The sequence below is a fragment of the Bufo bufo genome, chromosome 1 (genome assembly GCF_905171765.1).
Source record: "Bufo bufo chromosome 1, aBufBuf1.1, whole genome shotgun sequence".
NCBI lineage: Eukaryota > Metazoa > Chordata > Amphibia > Anura > Bufonidae > Bufo > Bufo bufo.
Window position 1 is genome coordinate 712165268 of NC_053389.1, and position 25389 is coordinate 712190656.

Sequence of the window (25389 nt, forward strand, 5' to 3'; positions counted from 1 at the left end):
GTGGATCCGCAAAACACTACGGCCGTCTGAATGAGGCCTAAATGTGTGGATGTTTTCGAGTATTTGACAGTTTCATAGACTAATCACTAGTGGTTAAGGAAAGCTGTTATAATGTAGTTTTAAATTGTCCTTGTGGTCACCTAAAAGTAACTATACTTCTCTTCTTGATACAGATTCCCAAAAGCTATCTGAATTTGCAGGAAGCAATACTGAGGGAACAGCAGATAAGAACTCATGAGGATGAGGTCCAGTATCTGACGGATGAGCAGATAGAGCAGATCATAGAGCAGAGCCCCGGGAATGACATTCGAGACTATGAGGACATGCAAGCAGGTAGAAAAAGCAACTAGAGATGTTTCAATGTTGTCATTATCTAGGAGCACTTAGTACATTATACTGTTGTCTCATATTTTATTTCTTTTTGTTCTTCACAGTTATTGGGTTTCTTATAGAGACTGGCACCTTGCTTCACTTTCCAGACACCAGCCATGGACTACGAAACCTTTATTTCCTGGATCCTGTCTGGCTGTCTGAATGTCTGGAGAGGATCATCAACATTAAAAGCTCCAAATCTGTGGCAAGAAATGGGGTCATCAAAGCAGAGGATCTTCGGATGCTGCTAGCTGGAACTGGTTTCACCAAGCAGACTGAAGAACAGTACTTTCAGTTTTTGGCAAAGTTTGAGATTGCCCTTCCTGTGGCCAACAATAGGTAAATACAACTATGTGCGTTTTTGTCTTCAGCTAGAGTAAAGGACATGAACAAGTTAATCTGTGTCAAACACAAATTATTACAATTAGTTTTAGTTAGTGCTCTCTCCTTATGTATACTTTTTCCAATCAGATGTTATTGTCCCACTAAATCTAAAATGAGAAATGAAGCAATTTAGCAGATGGTCTGGATTAAAGTTTTCCTACTACCATCTCCATGGCAACAGACTACAATCAAACTGTGTAGTCTGATTCTACTGTCGTATCCCCTTTCACCCATCCTACTTTTTTTTGCCAATATACATGTTATAGGTCTGCATAGGATCTGTACACATAAAATGATAGGAAAATTTTAATCAAGACAAATTTATTTTAAATCATTAAGGGAAATTTTAAAAATTGTCTCTGTCTTGAAAGCTTGCATTTGTAATCTGCTAATTTCCTCATATCCTACAACTACAGTTCATGTCTCATAGTATGTCTTGCTATATTGCTTTTAAAATTGATTGGCTATCCTTAGGGCTGTATTACACCAATAGGTTATCTGACAGATTTTCTGTCCAATCATTGGTCAGATGGCCGTTTACACACATAATCTTTTGTTCTAAGCACCAACTTTTGAACTGATTGGATGGAAATTGGTCAGATAATCTGTTGGTGTATTACAACCCTTAGGGTAGGCAACCAATATTAGATCAATGGGCATCTGACTTTTGGTACCTCCGCTGATCAGCTTTTTGAGGGGCTGTAGCCACTTCTTTGCTTACATTGGTTCATACTGCAGAACACTATACTTTAGGAAATTGCAGCTTTTTCCCATTCAGTTTGAATGTTTACTGGATGAAAGACACCCTAGCTATGGCATTGGCTGAATGCATTATTATACAAGGGGATGCTAACACATCCTCCGCTGTATATGGTCCTTATATCATTATTCCATGATGAGAACTTAATCTCAAGTATCACCACTTCTAATAAGACCCTTTATCCTTCACCCATTACTTTCCTTATCACCAGAGATGAATTTTAGGTTTTGTAATCTTCTTAACGCAGGTCTAAGGAGATTAGCTGTTACCGCCATATGTCACTTGTATGTTGTTACCATATGAATCATTAGTATCCCTGCAGAAGAAACTGGTGTCACTTCATGGAGCACATCTGCTGCGAACACTTGTTTGCAAGAAGGATGGAGCAAATATTGTAGCCATGAACCAGCACCTTTAGTAACGTGGAGAACTTTGCACTCTTGTCATAAGGGCACATTGGACAAGTAATATGCCATATAACAGTCAAGTGCCCTAATTTAAGGGGGTTTCCATGCTTTTAATATTGATGGCCTCTCTTCAGGACAGGTCATCAATATCAGATCAACCCTTTTTATGAATGAAAGTCCAGTGGCCCCTATTATGAATTAAAATTAGCATTAGCAATGTAATATGGTGAACAGCATTTTTTCATCTTTATCATGTAACTCTGGAACTCCTTTTGAATTAAAATTTGTGACATTTAAAGACAATGGAAATTTTATGTTCTGGAACAGAAGAATGCTGAACTAAAAGCAACTGCATTTTGTGATGTTCGCTTGCAGCTTTTATTGGAGTTTGAAAAGAATTGGAGAGATAACAAAAAACACATGTCCCATTTCCCAGGCTTTAAAGGAACGCCCATTGTTAAAAATGATTCATGGTGTAAGATGTAAGAATGGCTACTAGCTAAATATTTGTACTTGGTTGTTTTGTCTATACTAAGACATTATATACTGTGGGGATTCGCTCTGGTAGTTAGGACTAGCGGATGCAGTATAGAGGCAAAGTACACAGTTCTTGAATCAAACAGCGGTGTTTATTCACACATCGGTGTATAACAAAATGCAGAAAAGGTGTATCACAAAACGCAGGTGGCTTGGTGTTTGTTCACACACAAGGAAAGTCCATAAACAATAAAAGTAACCTTTTCTCCTGGGTGTTACATCACACCCTGTTAGCAGTTCAGCCTCCTCAAGTCCATAGGCGGCCTTGTTCGCCTTTAGAGGGGCCTGAGTCCTCCAGCCCGACTCAAACCTCAAATCCCAACACAGCCCTCCGTTCACAGCACACAGACTCCTGAGCTCCACTGTCAGAGGGAGGTAAATCCACACACCTGGCGGTGCCTGGCAAAACCCAGCCTGGAACATGGGGAGTAGTCACCCACCCAGCACTTCGACTACTCCCAGTAAGAGCCGTCCCAGATCAGCTATGACAGCCATGCTAAATCTCAAGGTGTCAATTAGCAATAGCTGCTGCTGACACATAAAATACTGACTCTTACTTCACCGAGGCCAGGAACCTCAGTGACACATGCCTTCCATCCACAATTATTCCAGGTACCTTCTTACAATACTAATACATTGTAGTTGTCCCATCTGGGACATTTATGGCATGTTGCTAGAACATGCCATAAATATCGGAATGGTGCAGGTCCCACCTTTGGGACCCACTCCTATTTCCAGAACGGGGCCCCAGCACTGTCTCCTCTCCTTTCAGTGCTGGTGGAACCCACACCTGTCAGACATTAATCCTATCAGTATGACATAAATGTCCCTAATAGGGTAAACCAGAGATGTCAAACTCATGGCCCTTCAGCTGTTGCAAAGCTACAACTCCCAGCATGTCCTGATAGGTGTAGGCAGTCCGGGCATGAAGGAAGTTTGTAGTTTTGCTACAGCTAGAGGGCCACGAGCTTGACATCCCTGGGATAATGCCTTTAAAGGAAACATGTTGTCTGATGTGCAGGCTGTATGTTATAGAGCAGGAGGAGCTGAGCAGATTGTTATATAGTTTTATGGGAAAATATTCAGTAAATATTAATTCTAGATGGTGGTTTGTATCCTACAGCTACCTCTTACCTCACCTCCTGCCAGCCAAGCCCGGCCTGGATATTCACTCTTTACAGCAGTCTACTGGTAACTCTGTTCAGAGGGTGTTCAAGATGAGTTTTGTTCCTGTAGGATTCTGGCAAAGATTCATCGCTCGGATGTTAATCAGTTTGTCCGAGATGGATCTTCAGGTAAGAGTTCAGACCTCTCCTCAAAGTTTGTGAACAGTGGGATATGTCTCACTTTGCGGTCTGATATTACATTGAACACCACAAGTTTAGGAAACATGACAAGTAGTCAACTTAGCAATGACAGGTCGCCTGCTGTGATCAGTTTTATGAAGGAATTGTTTTGAGTCTAATAGTGCAGTCCATACATTGTATTTAGTGCTGAGGACAGGATAAGGTTTACTCTCATGGGATCAGAAAAGCCATTCCTGAAGCAACTTTTGAGAAAAGCTTTCCTGAGTGAACCGGACAGGATCTGATCCCATCCTTGGCTTTTAATATATGAATACCTCTATAAGGAGCAGTAACACAGCCTTGGCGCTTTTTATACAGGACTATAAAACACCCAGGAGATAACTGGTGGACTTACAATTAGAACTTTTTCCTAACTGTTAGCAACAGAAGAACAATTAGACAGACCTACAACCATTTATGATTTAATCTGGTTTCTGGTCATGTCTCCGCCTTTTCGTATACATTACATATTCACCCTTCTTTTACTAGCTGTTTGAGAACAAGAAAAATACAAAGCCACGCACCAGGAAGTCTACAGTGTACAGCTTCACAGGCAACCAGCGAAACCGGTGTAGCACCTTCCGGGTGAAGAGGAACCAGACCATTTACTGGCAAGAGGGGCTGATGGTTACTTTTGAGGGTGGTTACCTGAGGTATGCGGCAACAGCCACTGCAATGAAGGTTATATTACGTGTAACTTCAGCTGTACTGATGGGTCAGTTGTGTGCATAGGGGGACTACATAAACTCTACAGGCAAATTTCCCAGTGCGCTGATGGCCAGGGGGCCGCCTGAGCCTTCCACCTGGCCGCTGGGTACATAATGATCTGATGCTCTCTGCATTAATTAATGCTAGGAGCATCAGGTGTCTATGCACCTGGCCAACGGCTGCAGGTGCCCTCCTGAACTCAACTGTATCACCGTCCTCAGGATTGAATACTGTGGTGATGGTAAGTATTTTGTGCTGTACTGCGCCATTTGGTTCTGCTAGAGCAGTATTTTTTTGCTGCACTATGGTGTTGCTGGCCCTGCCTACTTTGGTTGTCCCTGCCTACTTGTGTTGCCCCGTTTTCTGTCAGTTTGGACTCGCCTACAACATGGTGCCACTTTAAGTTTCCAGTCCACCCCTGGTTGTGTGCTATATAATGTTTGCACCTGAACATTGTTTGATATTATCCTAAGAAACAGATAAATAGGTTATGGAAAAAATCTTTTGTAATAGAGTAAGAGCACCAATAGTTATTTACACCAGTAGCCTTTCTTTACTTTTCTTTAGTAAAAAAAAAATAAAAAAAATACAAGTACTAAAACTGCCTAAAATGGAAAAAGTGATCCTTCTAGGTGTATATTATGCCTTATTATGTCAAATATCTGTATACCATCCTGCTCAGTGTGGAGTCATCTGATGTTAACTGGAAGAAGAAGAAGAGCGGAGGCATAAAGATCATTTGCCAGTCAGAAGTCAGAGATTTCTCGGCTATGGCATTCATCACAGACCACGTCAACTCCCTGATCGATCAGTGGTTTCCAGGTACCTTGGCCTTCTGAAGTAATTGAAGTGTCTGATTACTCTTATGCACTTTCAATGTCCAAACACAGTTTGTTTAGTTTGGTCCTGTTGGATGTATGTGTTGCAAGTATTCTTGCCACTGTATAGCCATATAGTAGGATACATTGGCCATTGACTCCCATTTTAAAAAAAAACCTGTTGCTGCATGTTGTGGTATACAGTATTCTTACTGCATCCATCTATATAGGAAAGGGCACCAGACGTTTTCCTGTAAAGTAAAAAAAAAAAAAGTCATGTCAAAGCATATCAACTCGGCGTATACCAAAAGGACCTCTTAGCATGAAATGTATGGGATCCTATTGATACGTTCGGCATAGGTACGAGTTGCCTTATACTTTATACAATGTTGTGGTTTTATTTTTCATTGAACTACTTCCACCTTTTTACTTTACAGCCCTGACCGCTACCGAAAGTGATGGGACCCTTTTGATGGAACAGTATGTCCCTTGTAACTCATGTGCTGCTCTGTCACATCATCAGGAAGGGGAACCAGATGGAAAGGAGCCGTACTACTTCAACATGGAGGACTGCGTGCTGGCGGCTGTAGACAAAGACTATTTGGAATGTCCCAATCACCCCGAGGACCCTGCTCCCCTGCAGGAACTTGTCCCTGAGATTTTTATGACAGATTTTCCATCCAGGTAAAATGTAATTTTGCATCATTCTGCGGATTAAGCTAATAATAAGCTAATGTGCTTTTTTTGTATGGCATCAGTAATTGGGAATGTATTTTTACTATTGTGTCCATTGTGTGCTACTTCAGGCTGTTTCTTGATATTGGTGACCTGGAATACTCAGAAGAAAACACTAATATTCTTGGACAAGGGGGAAGCGGGACCATTATTTACAGAGCCGTGTACAAACGCAAGCCAGTGGCATTAAAAATGTTCCAAATTAAGAAATATCGGACCTCCGCCGAAGTCATCAAAGGTACAGTAGTCACTGTTATATAATGCTTCTCCTTTGCTGAACTTGGTGTGTGTGGCTGGAATGATTTGTCCAGTTAACATTCAGTCGCTGAACTTGGTGTCCGTGGCTCTCTACCAATGTACGGAATCTGATTTGGTCTTCAGCATTCATTCTGTGCCATCCTCTCACACAGATACAATGTTCAAGCACTTGCAGGCTATGGACGCTATGAGAAACTTTTCCGAATTTCGTCAGGAGGCCAGCATGCTTCATTCGTTGCAGCACCCCTGCATCGTGTCTCTGATTGGTATCAGCATCCATCCTCTATGCTTTGCTCTGGAACTGGCTCCACTGGGCAGTCTGAACACGGTTCTAACTGGAACCAGCCAAGGTAACCTACTGCTATTGTTGTTAGAATTGTAGTACATCTGTAATGCAAATAATTTACTCTAGTCATTGACATTATAACTGCATACTAGAGGGTATAGAAGAGAATCTGTTTGTATTTCTGCGACACGACAGTCACAAAAACCCAGCAGTGATTTTTGGTTGCATGTCACACGCCACTTTGCAATCATGGACAACAATACAAGTTGCATGGGACTGTCATTTGTCTGTGACTTTTCGGCAATCTGTGTTTTTACAGTGAAATCACAGCTATAAAAACAGCAATTTGCAGACGAGTTGCATGCAACTTTTATGAGACATGCTGCCATTTAGCCCCAGTTTTGAGGTGGGCATACAGATTAAATAACCTTTTGCAGGGCTCGTGGCCTGACCAAGGATATGAGCGGCAGCAGCGCAAGTTAGCTCCCGCCACCTTATTACAAAAGCCTGCTCCATGGGCTTACCTGCGCCTTCCTGGGACTGACCACAGCATCCCCATTTTGGCATTCATAGCCCAGTGTCCCTTCGGAGGGTCCCATGGCCAGAAATGCCGTCAAAAAGAGCATGGAGACAGCGGGAGGTGCCAAGCGTTGTGCGCCAACGCTCCTCACAGTGAAGAAGCCAGGCAGAGCAGGAGGTGTGCCGGCAGCGGCTCGAAGTATGGTGAGCACCACAGAAGATGCCAGAGCTGAGGTGGCCTTATATGGCAGAGGATTTAGAGGTGGAAGCGATTCACATTGAGGAGAAGACTACTGCAGGAGGAGCCCAGGATGACAATATGGAGGTTGGTGCAGCAGGGGCTGAGGAGGCAGTTGTGGCAGAGCCGACATTAAAAGATGTCTTCAGGGCAGTTTCCCAGTGTGGAGTGGCCCTGACAGCGTTACAGCAGCAAATGGGCTCCCTGAAGAAAGAGTTCTCCTTTATTCGCCATGACTTGCAGAAAGTTAATGAAATAATTGTAGAGGTGGAGGGCCGTGTCAGTGAGGTGGAAGATGAGCTTCCCCCTCTAACCAGGGCGTCCCGCACCCATGAACAGCAGAACTCAGCATTAATCGCCAAGACTGACGAACCGCCTTAGACTCAATAATGTACGACTTGTGGGGATCCCTGAAAAAGTTAAGGGACAAGATCCTACGTCCTATTTTGAAAGCTGGCTTAAAGAAATCTTCGGTACTGAGGTGCTTTCCCCACTATATGCGGTGTAACGGGCGCATCGAGTCCCGAACCAGACTGCTGCCGCTGGGATCGACTCCACGACCCGTTCTGATTAAGTTACTTGACTACAGAGACCGGGATGCCATTTTACGGGTAGTCAAAAATTGCCCTGACTTCACCATTAATGGGCAAACAATTGCGTTCTTTCAGGACTTTTCCTCAGAGGTCCAAAAAATGTGGAGCCAGTTCTTGGATGTCAAGCAACGACTTCGTTCCTTGCAAGTGTCCTATTTTATGATGTACCCGGCACGTTTGTGGGTGGTTGCTCTGGGATCTGTTCATTTCTTCAGTACACCGAATGATGCGGCCTCGTGGATTGACCATGAACGTCAGGTGCGACGGGAGGAGAGATGATGGACGTCCGTTTATTTCAAGTTTGTACCCTCAGTTATCACTGAGCGACCTGTTGGGAGGTTACCCCTCTACTGTTCTACTACTGAACTGCCCACGGAGCACGTGTATCCTTTTATGGCGGGGGACAATCTCGCTCAGCAGCAGTAGAGAGTTTGAAACGTTGCTTATACAGTATGTCCGGTTTCAAGGAGGACTTGTGCCTCGGCCTGTTGGATGATGTAACGCAGGCACGATTTTCTGGTTACGGTTTTTGTTGCTCTCTTTTTCTGGGGACTTTTTATAGCATGTTCGTATTGATGCTCTGTATCTATGATATCATGCCTGCTTATTGGTACTGCCCCGCCATTGTATTGCTTCCATCTACAATGCTCCTATTATGTTATGCTATCAGCTGGGTCAGATTTCTGACATCTAAGTATGGCTAATGTATTTAATATTGTGAGCTTGGGTGACCCATCAAAGCGATTTGCCGTAATGGATTATCTGCGCCCGTATTTCCCCGCTATTGTATTTTTGCAAGAAACCCATTTTACGAAGGAGGGGGCACAGGCATTCCATAGGTCATGGATGAGTCATACTTTCCACTCAGCATTATCTAGCTATTCCCGAGGGGTTAGCATCTTGGTCCATAAATCAATTCCCTCAGGTCCAGTCGTCCAGTATCGACCCTGAAGGTCGTTTTATTTGCATACACTGTATTATCTTCACGCAGGAATATCTACTGGTATCACTATATATACCTCCACCTTATAGCAGTGTGGTGTTAAGAGGTGCCTTGACATTTATTAATGGTAACCTTGATATACCTGGTATTATGGTGGGAGATTTTAACAATACTATTCACCCCTACTGGGACAGATATTGGGGGGGGGGGGGGCCCGGGCGGTTGCCGAGGGTCCTATATCAGCCTTTGGTAGATTGTTGGAGGAGGTGGCTCTGAAAAATTTGTGGCGTACCCGACATCCCAATGTATGCCAGTTTTCTTGCTATACCAGATCGCACAAGGCTTTATCACGCATTGATCTGGCACTAGGATCTGAGTTGGTGAGCAGACAGGTGGTGGAGGTGAAGTACTTGGCTAGGGCTTTGTCTGACCATTCCCCTTTGCTTCTGCGACTGTCCGCCTCACCCGTGGTTCCCATTTCTTTGCGGCTGTGGACATTTTATTCCTTCTGGTTACAGGTAATTGACTGTTCATATATTAGTTCTACTATACAGGAGTATTTTAATCTGAATGCAGGCTCAGCCGCGGGCGGGACGGTATGGGACGCAATGAAGGCTTGCCTAAGGGGGGTGCTTATTCAAGGAATTAGTAGGGCCAAACTTAAAAGCCGACAGTTTGGAGAATTTTTGAGACCGGGTTGGGGTGACAGAGGCAAACTTTGTGGAGAAGGGCGATCAGCTGTCTTTATCTGTCTAGAAGGAGGCACAGGATGCATATAACTCACAGGTTGTGGAACTTGCCCACACAAAGCAATCCTTTCAGCAGCAGAAGTATTATGATGAGGGGGAGAAGGCGGGTCACTTACTAGCCCTTGTGGCTAGGGCACAGTCCACGTCGGCATATGTCACTGCTCTACAGGGGTGTATGGAACGGAAATTGTCTATAGCCCGGCAATAGTGTCTGTCTTTGGCTCCTTTTATGCCGATTTGTATCAGTCACGTATAGGTTGTGATAGGGATGACATAGCATCATATTTACGTGGGGTACCCCTGCCTAGGCTGTCAGATTCAGATAGAGCGTACCTTAAAGGGTTTCTACCATCAGAATTTCTGTTATGTAGCTGCCTGACATTAGCGATGCGCTAACGTCAGCACTACACAACAGTGTTTTTTACATTTCTCCCTGCGGCCGTTCTGCTAAAATCCACACTTTTACAATATGCTAATGAGCCTCTAGGTGCTATGTGGGCGTAGATTCAGCACTAGAGGCTCCGTCTAGTAACCATGTATCCCGCCCAGGTCCTCCGTTCTGCCCACCCCGCTTCTCTTGATTGATGTCCAAGTTCCATGTATCGTTGAGGAAATCCCACGCCTGCGTCGTTCACTTCTGTATTCGGCACAGGCGCGGCTATACAGGGGAACCAGGCAAGGTTGCCCGTTATCTCCGTTACTGTTTGCCCTCGCCATCGAGCCACTATTATTAGGAGTCATGACAGGATTACAGGGTTTAGCCGAGGCGGGTCACAGGAGAAAATTGCATTATATGCGGACGATGCCTTGCTGTTGCTGGCCGAGGCTAGGGAGTCCCTACCGGAGGTTATGGAGGTGATCGGTGCTTCTGGGCTCTACTCTGGCTTGGTTATAAATTGGAGAAAATCGTCCCTCCTCCTTATGGATAATGTGGATGATTCTGTGACTTATAATCAGACAGGATTGCAGGTGGTGAGCGAATTTAAGTATTTGAGGGGGGGGGGGGGGGTGTCTAGAAGACTCATGGATTATAAGCTGAATTTATCCCCCCTCATAGGCAGATTTAAACGGAAAATGCATGTATGGTCCAAGTTACTGCTGTCAGTAGTAGGATGGATTCATCTTATTAGGATGATCTGGATGCCACAGCTACTTTATCTGCTACATAATTTCCCCATATGGTTGCCTCTCAGGTTTTTTCACACAATAAATAAGTTGTTTAGGGAGCTCATAAGGAAAGGGGGTTCGGCGCGGCTGAGGCTGGAGACACTGCAAAGGAGTAACGCGGGTGGGGGATTGGGTCTTCCGAATCCGTGGGTGTACTTCCTGGCCACTCAACTTCAAGATATGCGGGGTTGGGAAAGGGAGGAGGGAGATGCCCAAAATAGGTTACTGAGGGGATTCCTGGCGGTACCCAACCTATACAAAGCGTTAGAGGCAAATAGGCTGAAAATGTCAGGTCTGGCATTCCCTACGCTACTCCTCATGCATAAGACGTGGTGGAAAGTAAGGGACATACAAGGCATAAGGGGCATCACGCAGTATACTTCCATATGGGACACTCCATGGTTGCCACATCTGGGCTCCCTGCAGGGTATGGGGGTTTGGCATCATAGGGGTATTATCAGAGTTCACCAACTTCTTGACCAAAATTATCTTAAAACTTATAAGCAACTTCAGAGGGAAAATGGTTTACCGTCCTCTGACTTTTATAGGTACTTACAGTTGCACCATGCCTTCCGGGCTGACCATGATGACGGTATGTTGAGTACTGTACATCAAAACAAAATGATTGCCCTGGTAGACCAGAGGAACTCTACGTCTGCAGCCATCTCCCTGCTCTATCGGGCTATATTGGACTGACTTTTGCAAGAATACCCAGTGAACAGTAGGGCAAAGTGGGAAGTAGAGATGGGACCATTAGAGGAAAATCAGTGGCAGGAGATATTGGAGAGGACTCCGCAACTCTCACTCAGTGAAGCCCACAGGTTGTCACAGTTGTACCTGATTCATCGGGTTTACAAAACGCCTCAGTTTTTGTTTCATATAGGACTCCGTTTGGACTCCAAGTGTCCTCAATTTGGGGAGGAGGATGCGGGCATGTTGCACTTGCTGTGGTCATGCTCGGCCCTGGGGGGGGCTTTTGGCGCTCTGCTGCATCTTATTGACTCTCTATATGAAGTTACATTGGATGTGACCCCATTTGTATGTGTATTGGGATACGTGGAAGACATGCCAATCACTGAGCCCAGAAGAGTAGCAGTGGGCAGAATGTTATATATGGCTCGTAAACTGATTGCCCAACACTGGTTGGACGAGTGTAGTCCTAGTAGAACTGAATATATAGCCAAGATTAATTGGCTAGTCAATTTGGAACGTGGGGTTTATAGGAAAAGAGGTGCTCTGACTAAATTTGAAAAGCTCTGGGCTCCCTGGATTGATGCCCCAGGGCTGGCGTCCAGGGAACTTCAGAGATACCGCTTTGGACTGGTATGAGGGTGCTGATGCCTGATGTGTGTATTTGGCTCCGTGATTGGCGGTCTCTTGCGGGGCTTAGGGAGTGACAATACACTATTTAACTAAGAGAAGATGGGTCGGATAACAAATGTACTCTTATCAATAAGATCAATGTTTTCATTCAAGTGTATTGATAGGAGCAGTGGAGAGGAGGAGCATGTATTTAGTATGCTGAAATATTGGTGTGGTTGGGAGGTGAGGGGTGTGGTGGATGGAGAGCATCATCAGGATATTATGTGGGGCGAAGGAAAGGGGACGTTGGGGTTTTCTGTATGTAAAATTCAAAATTTGTTAATAAAAATGACTTAAATTAAAATAACCTTTTGCAGACACTTATTTCTCCCAACTACCTCATAAATGTCCACGTGGAGAGAGGGGAATAAGCAACTGCCCTACACCTGCAGTGGCCTGTCTCCTGTAGAAGCAAAGGACTGGGCATGTTGAAATCCAGTATGCTTGATCATTCTTTCCTCTGATATCTGCCTTCAGGGGAGAGTCAGGACACCCCATACACATTTGATCTGGGGCCAAGCCCACAGATATAGGTCTAAAAAGGCTGAATTCACGTCTGTGTAGAGCTTTCCACTCTTCTGATCCATCAGAACAGAAAAAATAACTGAACTGTCTATCTTGATCAGTTATTTTTTATTACATCTCTTCTTTTGACGGATCAGAACAACGGAAAACTGAACACAAATGTGAAAGATTCATAAGGCTACTTTCACACTAGCGTTTTTGCTGGATCCGGCAGGGTTCAGCAAAAACGCTTCTTTTACTGATAATGCAACCATCTGCATCCGTTCAGAACGGATCCGGTTGTATTATCTTTAACTTTTTTTTTTTAACATTGCCAAAACGGATCCGTCATTAACGCCATTGAAAGTCAGTGGAGGGCGGATCCGTTTTCTATTGTTGCAGAATGTGCCAGAGAAAACGGATTTCAGTTTTTCCCAGGACGGAAAGCAAAATACAACATGTTGCAGTTTACTCTCCGGTATGGGAATGCAACTAAATGGAACGGAATGCATTCTGGAGATCTCCGTTCTGTTCAGTTACGTTTTGTCCCCATTGACAATGAATGGAGACAAAACTGAAGTGTTTTTTTTCCGGTATTGAGCCCCTAGGACGGAACGCTAGTGTGAAAGTAGTCTAAAGTGAATGGGCATCTTTAGTGTGTGCATTGGTTTGTAACAGCCATCAGTATTAATCAGTAACAGTAGTTATAAGAAATCTCATGTGACAATGCTTAGGGCTATAGTGGATGAAGAGTTGCAAGATACCCTAGGACAAAATTAAAAACCTATAGATGGAGACTTATCAAGACTGGCGCTTTCTGCATCGGTCTTGATATCCCCCTCACCGTTGGAGGATGCACCTAATTTATGACGAGGTGCACACTTCATCATAAATTAGGTGTATCCTCCTGAAGTCCTTGCATCTAAACAGAAATCTATGACAGATTTCTGGCTTAATTTGCACCAGAAAACTGGAGTAAATGATGATAACTTTGTTGGGGTGGCTGACCACTGCTTCTATGACCCCTTTAGGGAAAGTGACAAGGGCAAAACATGTATAAAATTATGAATGAATCCCCTTCCCCGTCCACACCTGGCCCACTTTTGTAGACCTGCCGTGAGCTAGAAAAGTCGCAGATTGCAATGCAAATAACCTTTGCACCTCAATCTCCAGCAGAAATATGCCTAATATAGGTGTATTTCTGGATAATAGATGACCCCCATAGTTTGCGACTTTTTAACTTCGCTTTTCAGGTGCAAGGGAGATGATAAATCTCCCCCCATAATATTTCAGTTATTGATTCTAATGTATTGATGAGAGTGAGGCTAGATTTAGCAAACATAGAAGAGGATTCTTTACGGTAAGAGCAGTGAGACTATGGAACTCTCTGCCTGAGGAGGTGGTGATGGTGAGTACAATAAAGGAATTCAAGAGGGGCCTGGATGTATTTCTGGAGCGTAATAATATTACAGGCTATAGCTACAAGAGAGGGGTCGTTGATCCAGGGAGATATTCTGATTGCCTGATTGGAGTCGGGAAGGGATTTTTTTTCCCCTAAAGTGAGGAAAATTGGCTTTTACCTCACAGTTTTTTTTTTTTTGCCTTCCTCTGGATCAACTTGCAGGATAACAGGCCGAACTGGATGGACAGATGTCTTTTTTTCGGCCTTATGTACTATGTTACTTTGTAATGACCCTTGTGCCTTTATGTTCATTTCTATGTATGTTTGGGGGTTCCGTCTGTGAAACATATATTATTAGTATGGTCTAGCCTTTCATTGGCACTTCAGTTATTCCCACAACGTGCGACATGCTGCAACTCCAATTTGGATGGATTTTTGTAACTGTTGTGTCGCAGTTGCAGCATTTTGCAGTGCAACACCATTGACTATCACTATAAAAATGTTGTGCGATAAATGTCTCTGTGTAGCCTTAGCCTGACTGCTGACAATTTGTAAACTTCTAGCAGGAATAATACAAGAATGGCACAACATAGAGTCATAAGAATAGATGCTCCAGAATTCTTGTTACATGGGGAATGCAAGTAGTTACTAAAACTGACTAAGAGGTGACAGGTTCTCTTTAATAAATGCTTCTAATTGGTTGTATTGAAATTAGTTTGTAAAGGCGGGTAGACCTCCTAGGCCTGTGATGGCTAACCTCGGCACTCCAGCTGTGGTAAAACTACAACTCCCAAGATGCACACTTGCTGGGCTGTTCTCAGAACTTCATAGAAATGAATGGAGCATGCTGGGAGTCGTAGTTTCACCACAGCTGGAGTGCCGGAGGTTAGCCATCACTGTCCTAGGCTATAGTTAATAAAAGTGTTCAACGGGCTACGCCTGGGAGAGAATCCATTACACAGAAAAGTTGTCGGAGTCTTTGATTCTTAGGTAGGACATCTCTTGGCACAGGGAAGGACCATTAACCAATTTAAATCCCACAGACAAGCCAGGTGTAGTCCCCTAGTTTGGGACTTGTCCTAAATTGAAATGACAGTGTTCATGAGAGGATTGCAAGGAGAAAACTGCTGCTCTCCAAAAAAAACATTGCTGCATTTTGTTAAAGATCACCTGGACAATCCAGAAGGAAACTGAAACAATGTTTTTTGGACAGATGAGACCAAAATATAACTTTTTTTGGTTTAAATTCAAAATGCTATGTTTGCAGAAAGGAAAACTGCATTCCAGCATAAACACCTCATCCTATCTGTGAAACCTTGGTCCTGCTGGTATCATGGTTTGAACTTGTTTTCCTGCATCTGAGCCAGGGCGGCTTGAAGCCATTGATGAAAAAAATAAATTCTGAATTATACCAGCAAAGTTTAAAGGAAGACGTCTCTCCGTGAGCTGAATCTAAAGAGGACGGGCGTGGGTCATGCAGCAAGATAACGACCCTAAGCACACAAGTCGTTCTACCAAAGAATGGTTAATGAAGAATAAAGGTAAAGTTTTGGAATGGCCAAGTCAAAGTCCTGATCTTAATCCAAAAGAAATGTTGTGGAAGGACCTGAAGTGAGCAGTTTATGCGAGGGAAAACCCTCCAAAATAACCAAGCTGAAAATGTTTTGTATGGAGAAATGGACTACAATTCCTCCAAGCCAATGTGCAGGACTAATCACCAACTCACACCAGATACTGAAAGAAAAGGCTTACATACTTTGCCACTCATAGACCTCAATAAATAAATGACCTAATTTTTTTGACTCCTTTGTTTAATTTGCTTATCTTTATCTACTTTTAGGACTCGTGTAGAAACTTTCAAGCACCGCTGTATACCTACTGTATGTGTAGTGCTATTTGGGAATTTTATCCATTTTGTATTTGTTGTTGCAGGATCCCCCTCATTCATGCCTTTAGGTCACATGCTGACACTGTGTATGTCCTATCAGATCGCTTCTGGCCTCTCATACTTACACAGGAAGAATGTCATTTTCTGTGACCTTAAGTCAGACAACATTCTTGTCTGGTCCCTGGATGTCCGAGAAACTGTGAACATAAAACTGTCAGACTATGGTATCTCACGTCTTTCTTTCCATGAAGGAGCCCTAGGTGTGGAGGGCACACCAGGATACCAAGCACCAGAAATTCGCCCTCGGGTGGTCTACGATGAAAAGGTTAGTCACAGGACTTCTAAGCAAATTAAGACGATTACCAAGGTGCATTATACTTTGTATTCTATGCATGATTTATTAGCTTTTTTATTTGAAAGGGTCAGCCACGTCCTGCGAAAACATATATGCATGTATATTTACAGTTTTTTTTTTTGGTTATGTGAAGAGGTTTTCCAGATTTTTTCAGTGCTAAAAACAGCATAGTGGATGAAACTAGAAGCAGAAGGCACCATCCACTGTAAGGGCTCTGCCAGCTTGCAGCAGCTCAGCACCCATTCATGTGTATGTCAGATGCAGCCACAATCCCCCATTTTCCTGGCAGAGTCCGCTACAGTGTCTTTTTGACTTCTCCCAGATACAGTATGTGTTGTGATATATTTTTTCAGCTACATGTAAATCTATTTATTACAGAGGCATCCAGTAAGAAACGTACATATACAGTGTAAAAGACCCCTTGTTACTTACAGGACATTGTTTAAACTGGATACAGTTGTATCCACTGCTAGGCAGATAACAGGACTAGTTATGTACAGAGCTGAACCCGGACATAACCCCTTCTTCCCTCATTTAGCATGAATGAGTGGAGCATCGAAGCCTTTAATGTATCGCTCAGGGTAAGGGCTTTTTCTATAGATCTGGTGCCGTATCGGGTCTCACTATGGGTATGCTAGGCAGAGACTTCAGCCTATCAGTGATCCCGGTGACGTCATCGGCACTAATTTGCGGTCTTTAGCTCTGCACTAGCCTGCAAAAACAGGCTAGGGCAGCGCTATACAGTGGATATAAAAAGTCTACACACCCCTGTTAAATTGTCAGGTTTCTGTGATGTAAAAAAAATTAGACAAAGATAAATCATTTCAGAACTTTTTCCACCTTTAATGTGACCTATAAACTGCACAACTCAATTCAAAAACAAACTGAAATCTTTTAGGTCGAGGGAAGAAAAAATAGAAAAATAAAATAATATGGTTGCATAAGTGTGCACACCCTTAAACTAATACTTTGTTGAAGCACCTTTTGATGTTATTACAGCACTCAGTCTTTTTGGGTATGAGTCTATCAGCATGGCACATTTTGACTTGGCAAGATTTGCCCAATCTTCTTTGCAAAAACACTCCAAATCTGTCAGATTGCGAGGGCATCTCCTGTGCACAGCCCTCTTCAGATCACCCCACAGATTTTCAATCTGATTCAGGTCTGGGCTCTGCCTGGGCCATTCCAAAACTTTCATCTTCTTCTGGTGAAGCCATTCCTTTGCTGATTTGGATGTATGCTTTGGGTCGTTGTCATGCTGAAAGATGAAGTTCCTCTTCATGTTCAGCTTTCTAGCAGAAGCCTGAAGGTTTTGTGCCAATATTGACTGGTATTTGGAACTGTTCATAATTCCCTCTAGCTTCACTAAGGCCCCAGTTCCAGCTGAAGAAAAACAGCCCCTTGGCATGATGCTGCCATCACCATGCTTCACTGTGGGTATGGTGTTCTTTTGGTGATGAGCATGTTGTTTTTGGTTTCATCAGACCATAACACCTTTTCCCACATACTTTTGGGAGGCTTCAGATGTGTTTTTGCAAAATGTAGCCTGGCTTGGATGTTTTTCTTCGTAAGAAAAGGCTTTCGTCTTGCCACTCTACCCCGTAGCCCAGACATGAAGAAAATAGGAGATTGTTGTCACATGTACCACACAGCCAGTACTTGCCAGATATTCCTGCAGCTCCTTTAATGTTGCTGTAGGCCTCTTGGTAGCCTCCCAGACCAGTTTTCTTCTCGTCTTTTCATCAATTTTGGAGGGACGTCCAGTTCTTGGTAATGTCACTGTTGTGCCATATTTTCTCCACTTGATGATGACTGTCTTCACTGTGTTTCATGGTATATCTGATTCCTTGGAAATTCTTTTGTACCCTTCTTCTGACTGATACCTTTTAACAATGAGATCCCTCTGATGCTTTGGAAGCTCTCTGTGGACCATGGCTTTTGCTGTGGGATGCGACTAAGAAAATTTCAGGAAAGACCAACTAGAGCAGCTGAACTTTATTTGGGGTAATCTGAGGCACTTTAAATGATGGCAGGTGTATGCTGACTCCTATTTAACATGATTTCGAATGTGATTGCTTAATTCTGAACACAGCTACATCCCCAGTTATAAGAGGGTGTGCACACTTATGCAACCACATAACAGTACAGTTTATAGGTCACATTAAAGGTGGAAAAAGTTCTGAAATGATTTCTTTGTCTCATTTCTTTTTTACAGCGCAGAAACCTGACGTTTTAACAGGGGTGTGTAGACTTTTTATATCCACTGTATACCGCCTATTAGTGCCTGTCATGCCACCAGGATCACTGCTCTGGGGAAGCCTCCACCTAAAAGCCAGAATGTAAACAAAACAGCCATTGCCCTGCGCAATTCAGTGCAAAATGCTCCGATGCTGAACGAGTGAAGAAGAGATTATGTTCGGGTTCAGCTCGGATCCAGAAAACCCCTTTTAAACAAGAGCATTCTTATTTACTGACAGCAAATTAGTATCTTTAAAATGGTGAGCAAGGCTGGGCAAAATGGCATAAAATTCAAATCTTGATTTATTTCTAACTTAAAGGGATTCTGTCACCAGGTTTCACCCCTGTCAGCTAAACATATGCTGATGTTCAGGGCCTCATCACGATTCCTAATGTGGGCTTATAAATGGGATCTGTAGCCTTATTTTGCTAAAAAAACAGCTTTTACTAACCTGTCACTCAAAGAAATAAGGTGCCCAAGGGGATGTCAAGGGATGCAAGGTGCCCGCCGCACCCACCGCCGTTTGTGCCCAGCGCCGCCTTTCCAGACTTCTGCGCCGCCTCCTAATCCTCTGTGCCGCCTCTCGCTCTCCCTCCCTCCCCCTCCTCCTGCTGTAAAATCTCGCGCGTGCGCACAGGGCTCTGAGAGGCTGGCGCCAGAGTGCAGGTCATACAGGGGGTTGAGCGAAGTGCCGGCGCATGCGCACTTCGCTGTAAGAAGCCAAATGGATAAGTCTGCACGGGCGCATCAGGCAGAGCCCTGTGCGCACGCGCGAGATCTTACAGCAGCAGCAGCAGGAGGAGGGGGGAGGGAGGGAGAGCAAGAGGCGGCACAGAGGATTAGGAGGCGGCGCAGAAGTCTGGAAAGGCGGCGCTGGGCACGAACGGCGGTGGGTGCGGCAGGCACCTTGTATCCCTTGACATCCCCTTGGGCACCTTATTTCTTTGAGTGACAGGTTAGTAAAAGCTGTTTTTTTAGTAAAATAAGGCTACGGATGACATTTATAAGCCCACATTAGGAATCGTGAAGACGCCCTGAACATTTGTTTAGCTGACAGGGGAGAAACCTGGTGACAGAATCCCTTTAAGGACATTATCAATTTTAAAAGTACCTAAATTACTTTTTTGGCATTAAAGCCACTGATTTTTTTGCTTTTTACATTAACACAGCTGTATGAGAACTTTTTTGCAAGACGAATTTCATTTTTATGACACCATTTTGGGGCAGCAATGGAAAAAAAAGCAATTCTGCTTACTAATGTCCATACTGCTACCTTTGCTGGTTTGATTTATTTTTCCATCACATTATACACTGCTCATTTTCATAGATACGACCACCCTGCCATCCAGCAGCCGTGGCCGTGCTTGCACACTATAGGAAAAAACGCTGGCCTCTCTGGTGGCTGGGACTGCAGGAGTGCACATAGGCTGAAGCTTTTTCCTATATTGTGCAAGCACGACCACCGCTGCTGGGTGGTCATAACCCCTGGATATTAGCAGTGTATAATGTGATGGAAAAATGAATCCTGCCAGCAATGGAGACAGTATGGACAATCACAATACATTAGTAAGTGCCTTGTATTAACTTTTTCTACATGATAAATGCCACTTGCTGAAGTAAAACAACAGCTTTTAAATTTATGACGTTCACCATGCAGCATAACTAGCATGTTACTTTTACTCTGTGGGTCAGTACGATTGCAGCAATACCAAATATGTACATTTAAATTTTTTGGTTTTTTTATACTTTTGCGCAATAATAGCACATCTCATGCAAAGAATTATTAAAAAAAATTTAAATAAACATTTATTTACCTCCTGATTTGTTATTTTTTACAGTCCCATTAGGTAACATCACAGTCTGATTGATATCTTTTATAATTCCTGTCCACAGTCCACTAGATATAGTCATTCGCGGAGGGGCCAATGAGGAGAGAGAGAGAGTGGCCTCCCTCTGTCTAACCGCCTAGATGCCGTGGTCATTACAGCAGGAGCGTGGCTTCAGTCCGTGCTGGGCTGCCACAGTATTTGTGCAGCTCAGTATTACGCCCACCTGTAGAGGCAGGGCTGATGGTATCAGAATTGATACTCACTGAAATGCTGATTAATCAAATACTTTCAATTAATTATTCGGCCCCAATAGCGAGTCATTAAAACACCCTGATGAAGCTTTATTCACGTAAAAGCCAGGAAACTCTCTCAGCAAACCATTTTTATGGCAGCATTGGATCAAAAGCTTTTAATTGCAATTAATTACAGATGACGGTTCTTTTATTTAGTTAGAACTTAATGAATATTCTGATAGGTTCTAATTGTCTCATTAGAGCCTTCTATCGCAGTTTATTACTCTCATAACTCCCTATGTGTTAATTTAGCAGACATTGTAGTAACTTTCAATTCCAAATCTCGAATGTTTGAAGTAAGAGCGTTCCAGTGTTAGCTATTTTCTTTTGTAGATCTTTAATACATGGTGACATTTAGGACCTGCTCATTTAATGCAGTCTTGAATCTTAAACAATAGTTGCTTTGTGTCTAATAATTAGCCATCCATATGGAAGCTACATTGGTCTTTGTATATGCAGGGACCAACTCTGCGTGTATGCCTATAGGTTTGTAAGATGCTTGTTTGCCCAAAGAAGGGAACAGAATAACCGAGAAATCTATTTTTCGGGATACAGCTGACAAAAGATTGCCCAAATTGATTCATTATACCAACCCCAGCTGCCATGGCAAGATAGGTTTGCAGCCTCTAAATGGTACAATGTTTTTTTTTTTTTTTTTTTAATTCTTGCCAGAAAGCAGATATCATTAAGGTGTATTTGTAATTTTATTTCTTTTCTAATGTGTAGGGAAGGTGATAAGGAATTTTTTGGTAATATACAATATTTTTCACCCTATAAGACGCAACGGCCCATAAGACACCTAGGTTTTAGAGGAGGACAATAAGAAAAAAATATTTTTCATTAGACCTCAGGTCAGACCTCAGCTCACAGCCCCGACCAGACCCCCAATGTTAATAGGACCTCAACTGATAGCCCCACTCAGACCCCTGATGTTAATCAGACCCCAATGTGAATGACCCCCAATAAGATTTTAGATAAGAGCCCCTTGCCTCTCATCAGCCCCCTTTTTTTTCTTTTTTCTTTTTTTTTTGGGGGGGGGGGGGGGGGGATACGTCTTATGGGGCAAAAAATATGGTGCTTTATTTTATGACGTTTCTATTAAAAAGCTGGCTTTGAAGTTGTCCCTTAGGAGAACTCTCTAAATGAGTATTTCTAAGGAAAACCCATCTTCAGTACAATACAATACTGTGCACTGAGGACACTGCCGGAGCCAGCCTGCCTCTAGCCTCCCTCCTACAGGCATGAATAAAACTGACCTCATATACTGTAACTTATGTCCTGCCTCCCTGACATTTCTACACTGTCAGTGGTGAGCACTGTGAGTGTATGTGTGCCCTGTAACCTTGCAGCGCTGACTAACTAGCCGCCAGGAGATGCAGGAGGACGGACAGTCAGCGCTTGCTATTGACAGTAAGTATAGAAAGTAGGGAGACAGGGGGAAGCTGTTTTACAGTGTACAGTATAGTATATAACTACACTGCCTGTTCAAAAAAAAAGGTCACACACTCTGATATTTCGTTGGACCGCCTCTAGCTTTGATTACGGCACGCATTCGCTGTGGCATTGTTTCAATAAGCTTCTGCAATGTCACACGATGTATTGCATTGATGATGGTAGAGTCTGACTGCTGCACAAAGCCTTCTCCAGCACATCCCAAAGATTCTCAATGGGGTTAAGGTCTGGACTCTGTGGTGGCCAATCTATGTGTGAAAATGATGTCTCATGCTCCCTGAACCACTCTTTCACAATTTGAGCCCGATGAATCCTGGCATTGTCATCTTGGAATATGCCCGTGCAATCAGGGAAGAAAAAAATCCATTGATGGAATAACCTGGTCATTCAGTATGTTCAGGTAGTCGCTCACATACTGTTGCTGAACCTAGACCTGACCAACTGCAGCAACCCCAGATCATAGCACTGCCCCCACAGGCTTGTACAGTAGGCACTAGGCATGATGGGTGCATCACTTCATCTGCCTCTCTTCTTACCTTGATGCGCCCATCACTCTGGAACAGGGTAAATCTGGACTCATCAGACCACATGACCTTCTTCCATTGCTCCAGAGTCCAATCTTTATGCTCCCTAGCAAATTGAAGCCTTTTTCTCTGGTTTGCCTCACTGATTAGTGGTTTTCTTACAGCTACACAGCTGTTCAGTCCCAATCCCTTGAGTTCCTTTCACATTGTACTTGTGGAAATGCTCTTACTTTCACTATTAAACATAGCCCTGAGTTCTACTGTTGTTTTTCTTCAATTTGATTTCACCAAATGTTTAAGTGATCGCTGATCACGATCATCATTTTTCCCCGCCACATTTCTTCCTCGAATACGATGGGTCCCCACTCTCTTCCAGTTTTTAATAATGCATTGGACAGTTCTTAACCCAATTTTAGTAGTTCCTGCAATCTCCTTAGATGTTTTCTCTGCTTGATGCATGCCAATGATTTGACCCTTCTCAAACAGACTAACATCTTTTCCACGACCACGAGATGTGTCTTTCGACATGGTTGTTTAAGAAATGAGAAGCAACTCATTGCACCAGTTGGGGTAAAATAACTTATTGCCAGCTGAAAGATAATCGCCCATGCAGTAATTATCCAATAGGAGGCTCATAACTATTTGCTTAGTTAAATCCAGGTGGCGACTTTTTTTTGGACAGGCAGTGTATATATAAGCTTTATTTAGGATAGATTGGGTAACCCACATATTCAGCAGCCCCGGTCACAGGGGGTTGTCGTAAACATCCAAATATGTGTGCTAAGCTATTCCTAATGCCCGTATTGAAGTCTATGGGGTGGGACAATACTTGATCCTGCTCTCCAGCCAAGAGTGGGGACTAAGTACCCCTCGTTATGGACAGAGGTAGTCCCAAAGGTCAGGCCTAACTTACTTTCATAACTTGTCTTATTGACAAGAAATAAAAGTACTAAAAAATGAGTTTTCCATGGGACAATGCCTTTAATGGATAGATGGCAGGTGACCAATCTGATCAGGTCTTTATCCTACAAGTTATATTTCCCTAGAATTTCAATTAAGAATTAAATCTTATACTAATAATTGTAGCAGGTGTGAATGAAAGATTTTGGAAGTAATTATGAGAGTTGATGGCTTGCTGTTCTGGGGCCATTAATTCAGACAAACCAGTCTTTTGATTAAAAACGCCATTCTTATAGGTTGCAAATTAATAAATATTTTAAGTTTAGTGTTGGGTAAAGTGTATCTTTTTTATTTTCTCATTATTCTCATTTTAAGGTGGACATGTTCTCCTATGGGATGGTTCTTTATGAGCTGCTGTCTGGTCAGCGACCATCTTTAGGTCAGCATCAGTTGCAGATCTCCAAAAAGCTGTCCAAGGGTGTCCGTCCTGTCTTGGGGCGCCCAGAGGAGGTTCAGTTCTCCAGACTGCAGGAGCTGATGATAGAGTGTTGGGACACAAAACCAGAGAAGGTGAGTTCTTCCTGACTTATGAGATAACACACGTATGCTGGGACTGAATTTGATTTGTATATTTCAATACAAATATCAGTTGTAGTAGCCAGCCAACCAGACAGCGTTTACTGAAAAATTATAGTCTGTGCCTCTAAAATGGACACAAAGTACCTTCATCATGTGAGATAAGAAGCATCTTCCTACGACATGTTATTTGTATACAGATAATATTGTAAATCTTGTTCTCCTAATTCTGGTGTAATGAGCCTAGAAAGGATTGGGATGTGTAATGTCCTCATAGCACAGCTGCTCGTATCCTCATATTGACTTACTGTTGCACTTTTCGTTGTCACCATCTGCTGGAGATTAGCCCACCATCCTCACACACAGAATTGCTCACTGATTACAGGCTGATTTTGCATAATAAAGAAAAAGAAGTTTGACCAATGTATTCTGGATCTAGTAAGGGGTCACAGGAAGGAGCCAGGTACATCATCACAGGCCTCTTCTGACGCATGCGCAGTGCAGCAAGTTGTTCGGGCCTCAGCTTATCTGCGCATATGGTGGATGCTGCTGGAGGAGGCCTGTGGTGATGCCCCCAGCCTGCAGAACATTAGTCAAGCCAAAAGGGGGACCAGCAAGCATGACTGTTTGGGAGAGTGGCTCCACCCCTTACTGGCGCCTGACCGCATCTGTCAGAGGTGTTTTTCTTCATTATGCAGAATCAGTGTGGGCTTCATCATTACTGTTAACCAGTCACCATAATGGAACAGGTTGGTGGCAGTTTGGAGGGTCTTTAACTCCCGGTGACAGGTTAAATGTGGCGACATAAAAGGATTAAGAGTGTCAAATGTAGGCCTTAAGCAATCTGAGCTGTAGTGTGTACTACTTCTTAGATATACGGTACACATTTTATCTATTGTGGTGTTTATATACCACATGTAAAACTAATCTAAAGGGTCACTGAGTTATGTCACAGTGATTATATAGTTTTGATCGGTTGGGATTCTGAGTGATGAGACCCCCACCAATTCTTAGAACGGGGAGAGAGAGGCGCTCACATATCGCACTCTCTCTCCTCACTCCAGGAGATGGAATTAAGATGGACCCATAGACTTGGTATTGTCTCCTACAGTGAGGAAAGAGAGCGTGATGATCAAAACTTTTGATATGTCTCTATGACCTATTCTTTAATGCCTTTTTATAGTCTTATCATGTACGATTAATACTAATCTCATGCTCAATCTTTATTTTTTTTCTGTTGTTACC

At 43.3% G+C, this 25389-nt stretch overlaps 1 protein-coding gene across 2 annotated transcripts in view; it reads left to right on the forward strand.

Moving 5' to 3' along the window:
• Positions 1-25389, forward strand: part of LRRK1 (leucine rich repeat kinase 1) — a 142342-nt gene that overhangs the window by 101304 nt on the left and 15649 nt on the right. For both annotated transcript variants that reach the window (XM_040414250.1, XM_040414251.1), the window contains 10 exons: positions 174-333; positions 435-711; positions 3584-3755; positions 4296-4459; positions 5197-5336; positions 5770-6016; positions 6139-6305; positions 6478-6675; positions 16021-16301; positions 23944-24138. In XM_040414250.1, coding sequence (XP_040270184.1) covers positions 174-333; positions 435-711; positions 3584-3755; positions 4296-4459; positions 5197-5336; positions 5770-6016; positions 6139-6305; positions 6478-6675; positions 16021-16301; positions 23944-24138 — 2001 coding nt within the window. The remainder of the gene's footprint in view (positions 1-173; positions 334-434; positions 712-3583; positions 3756-4295; positions 4460-5196; positions 5337-5769; positions 6017-6138; positions 6306-6477; positions 6676-16020; positions 16302-23943; positions 24139-25389) is intronic.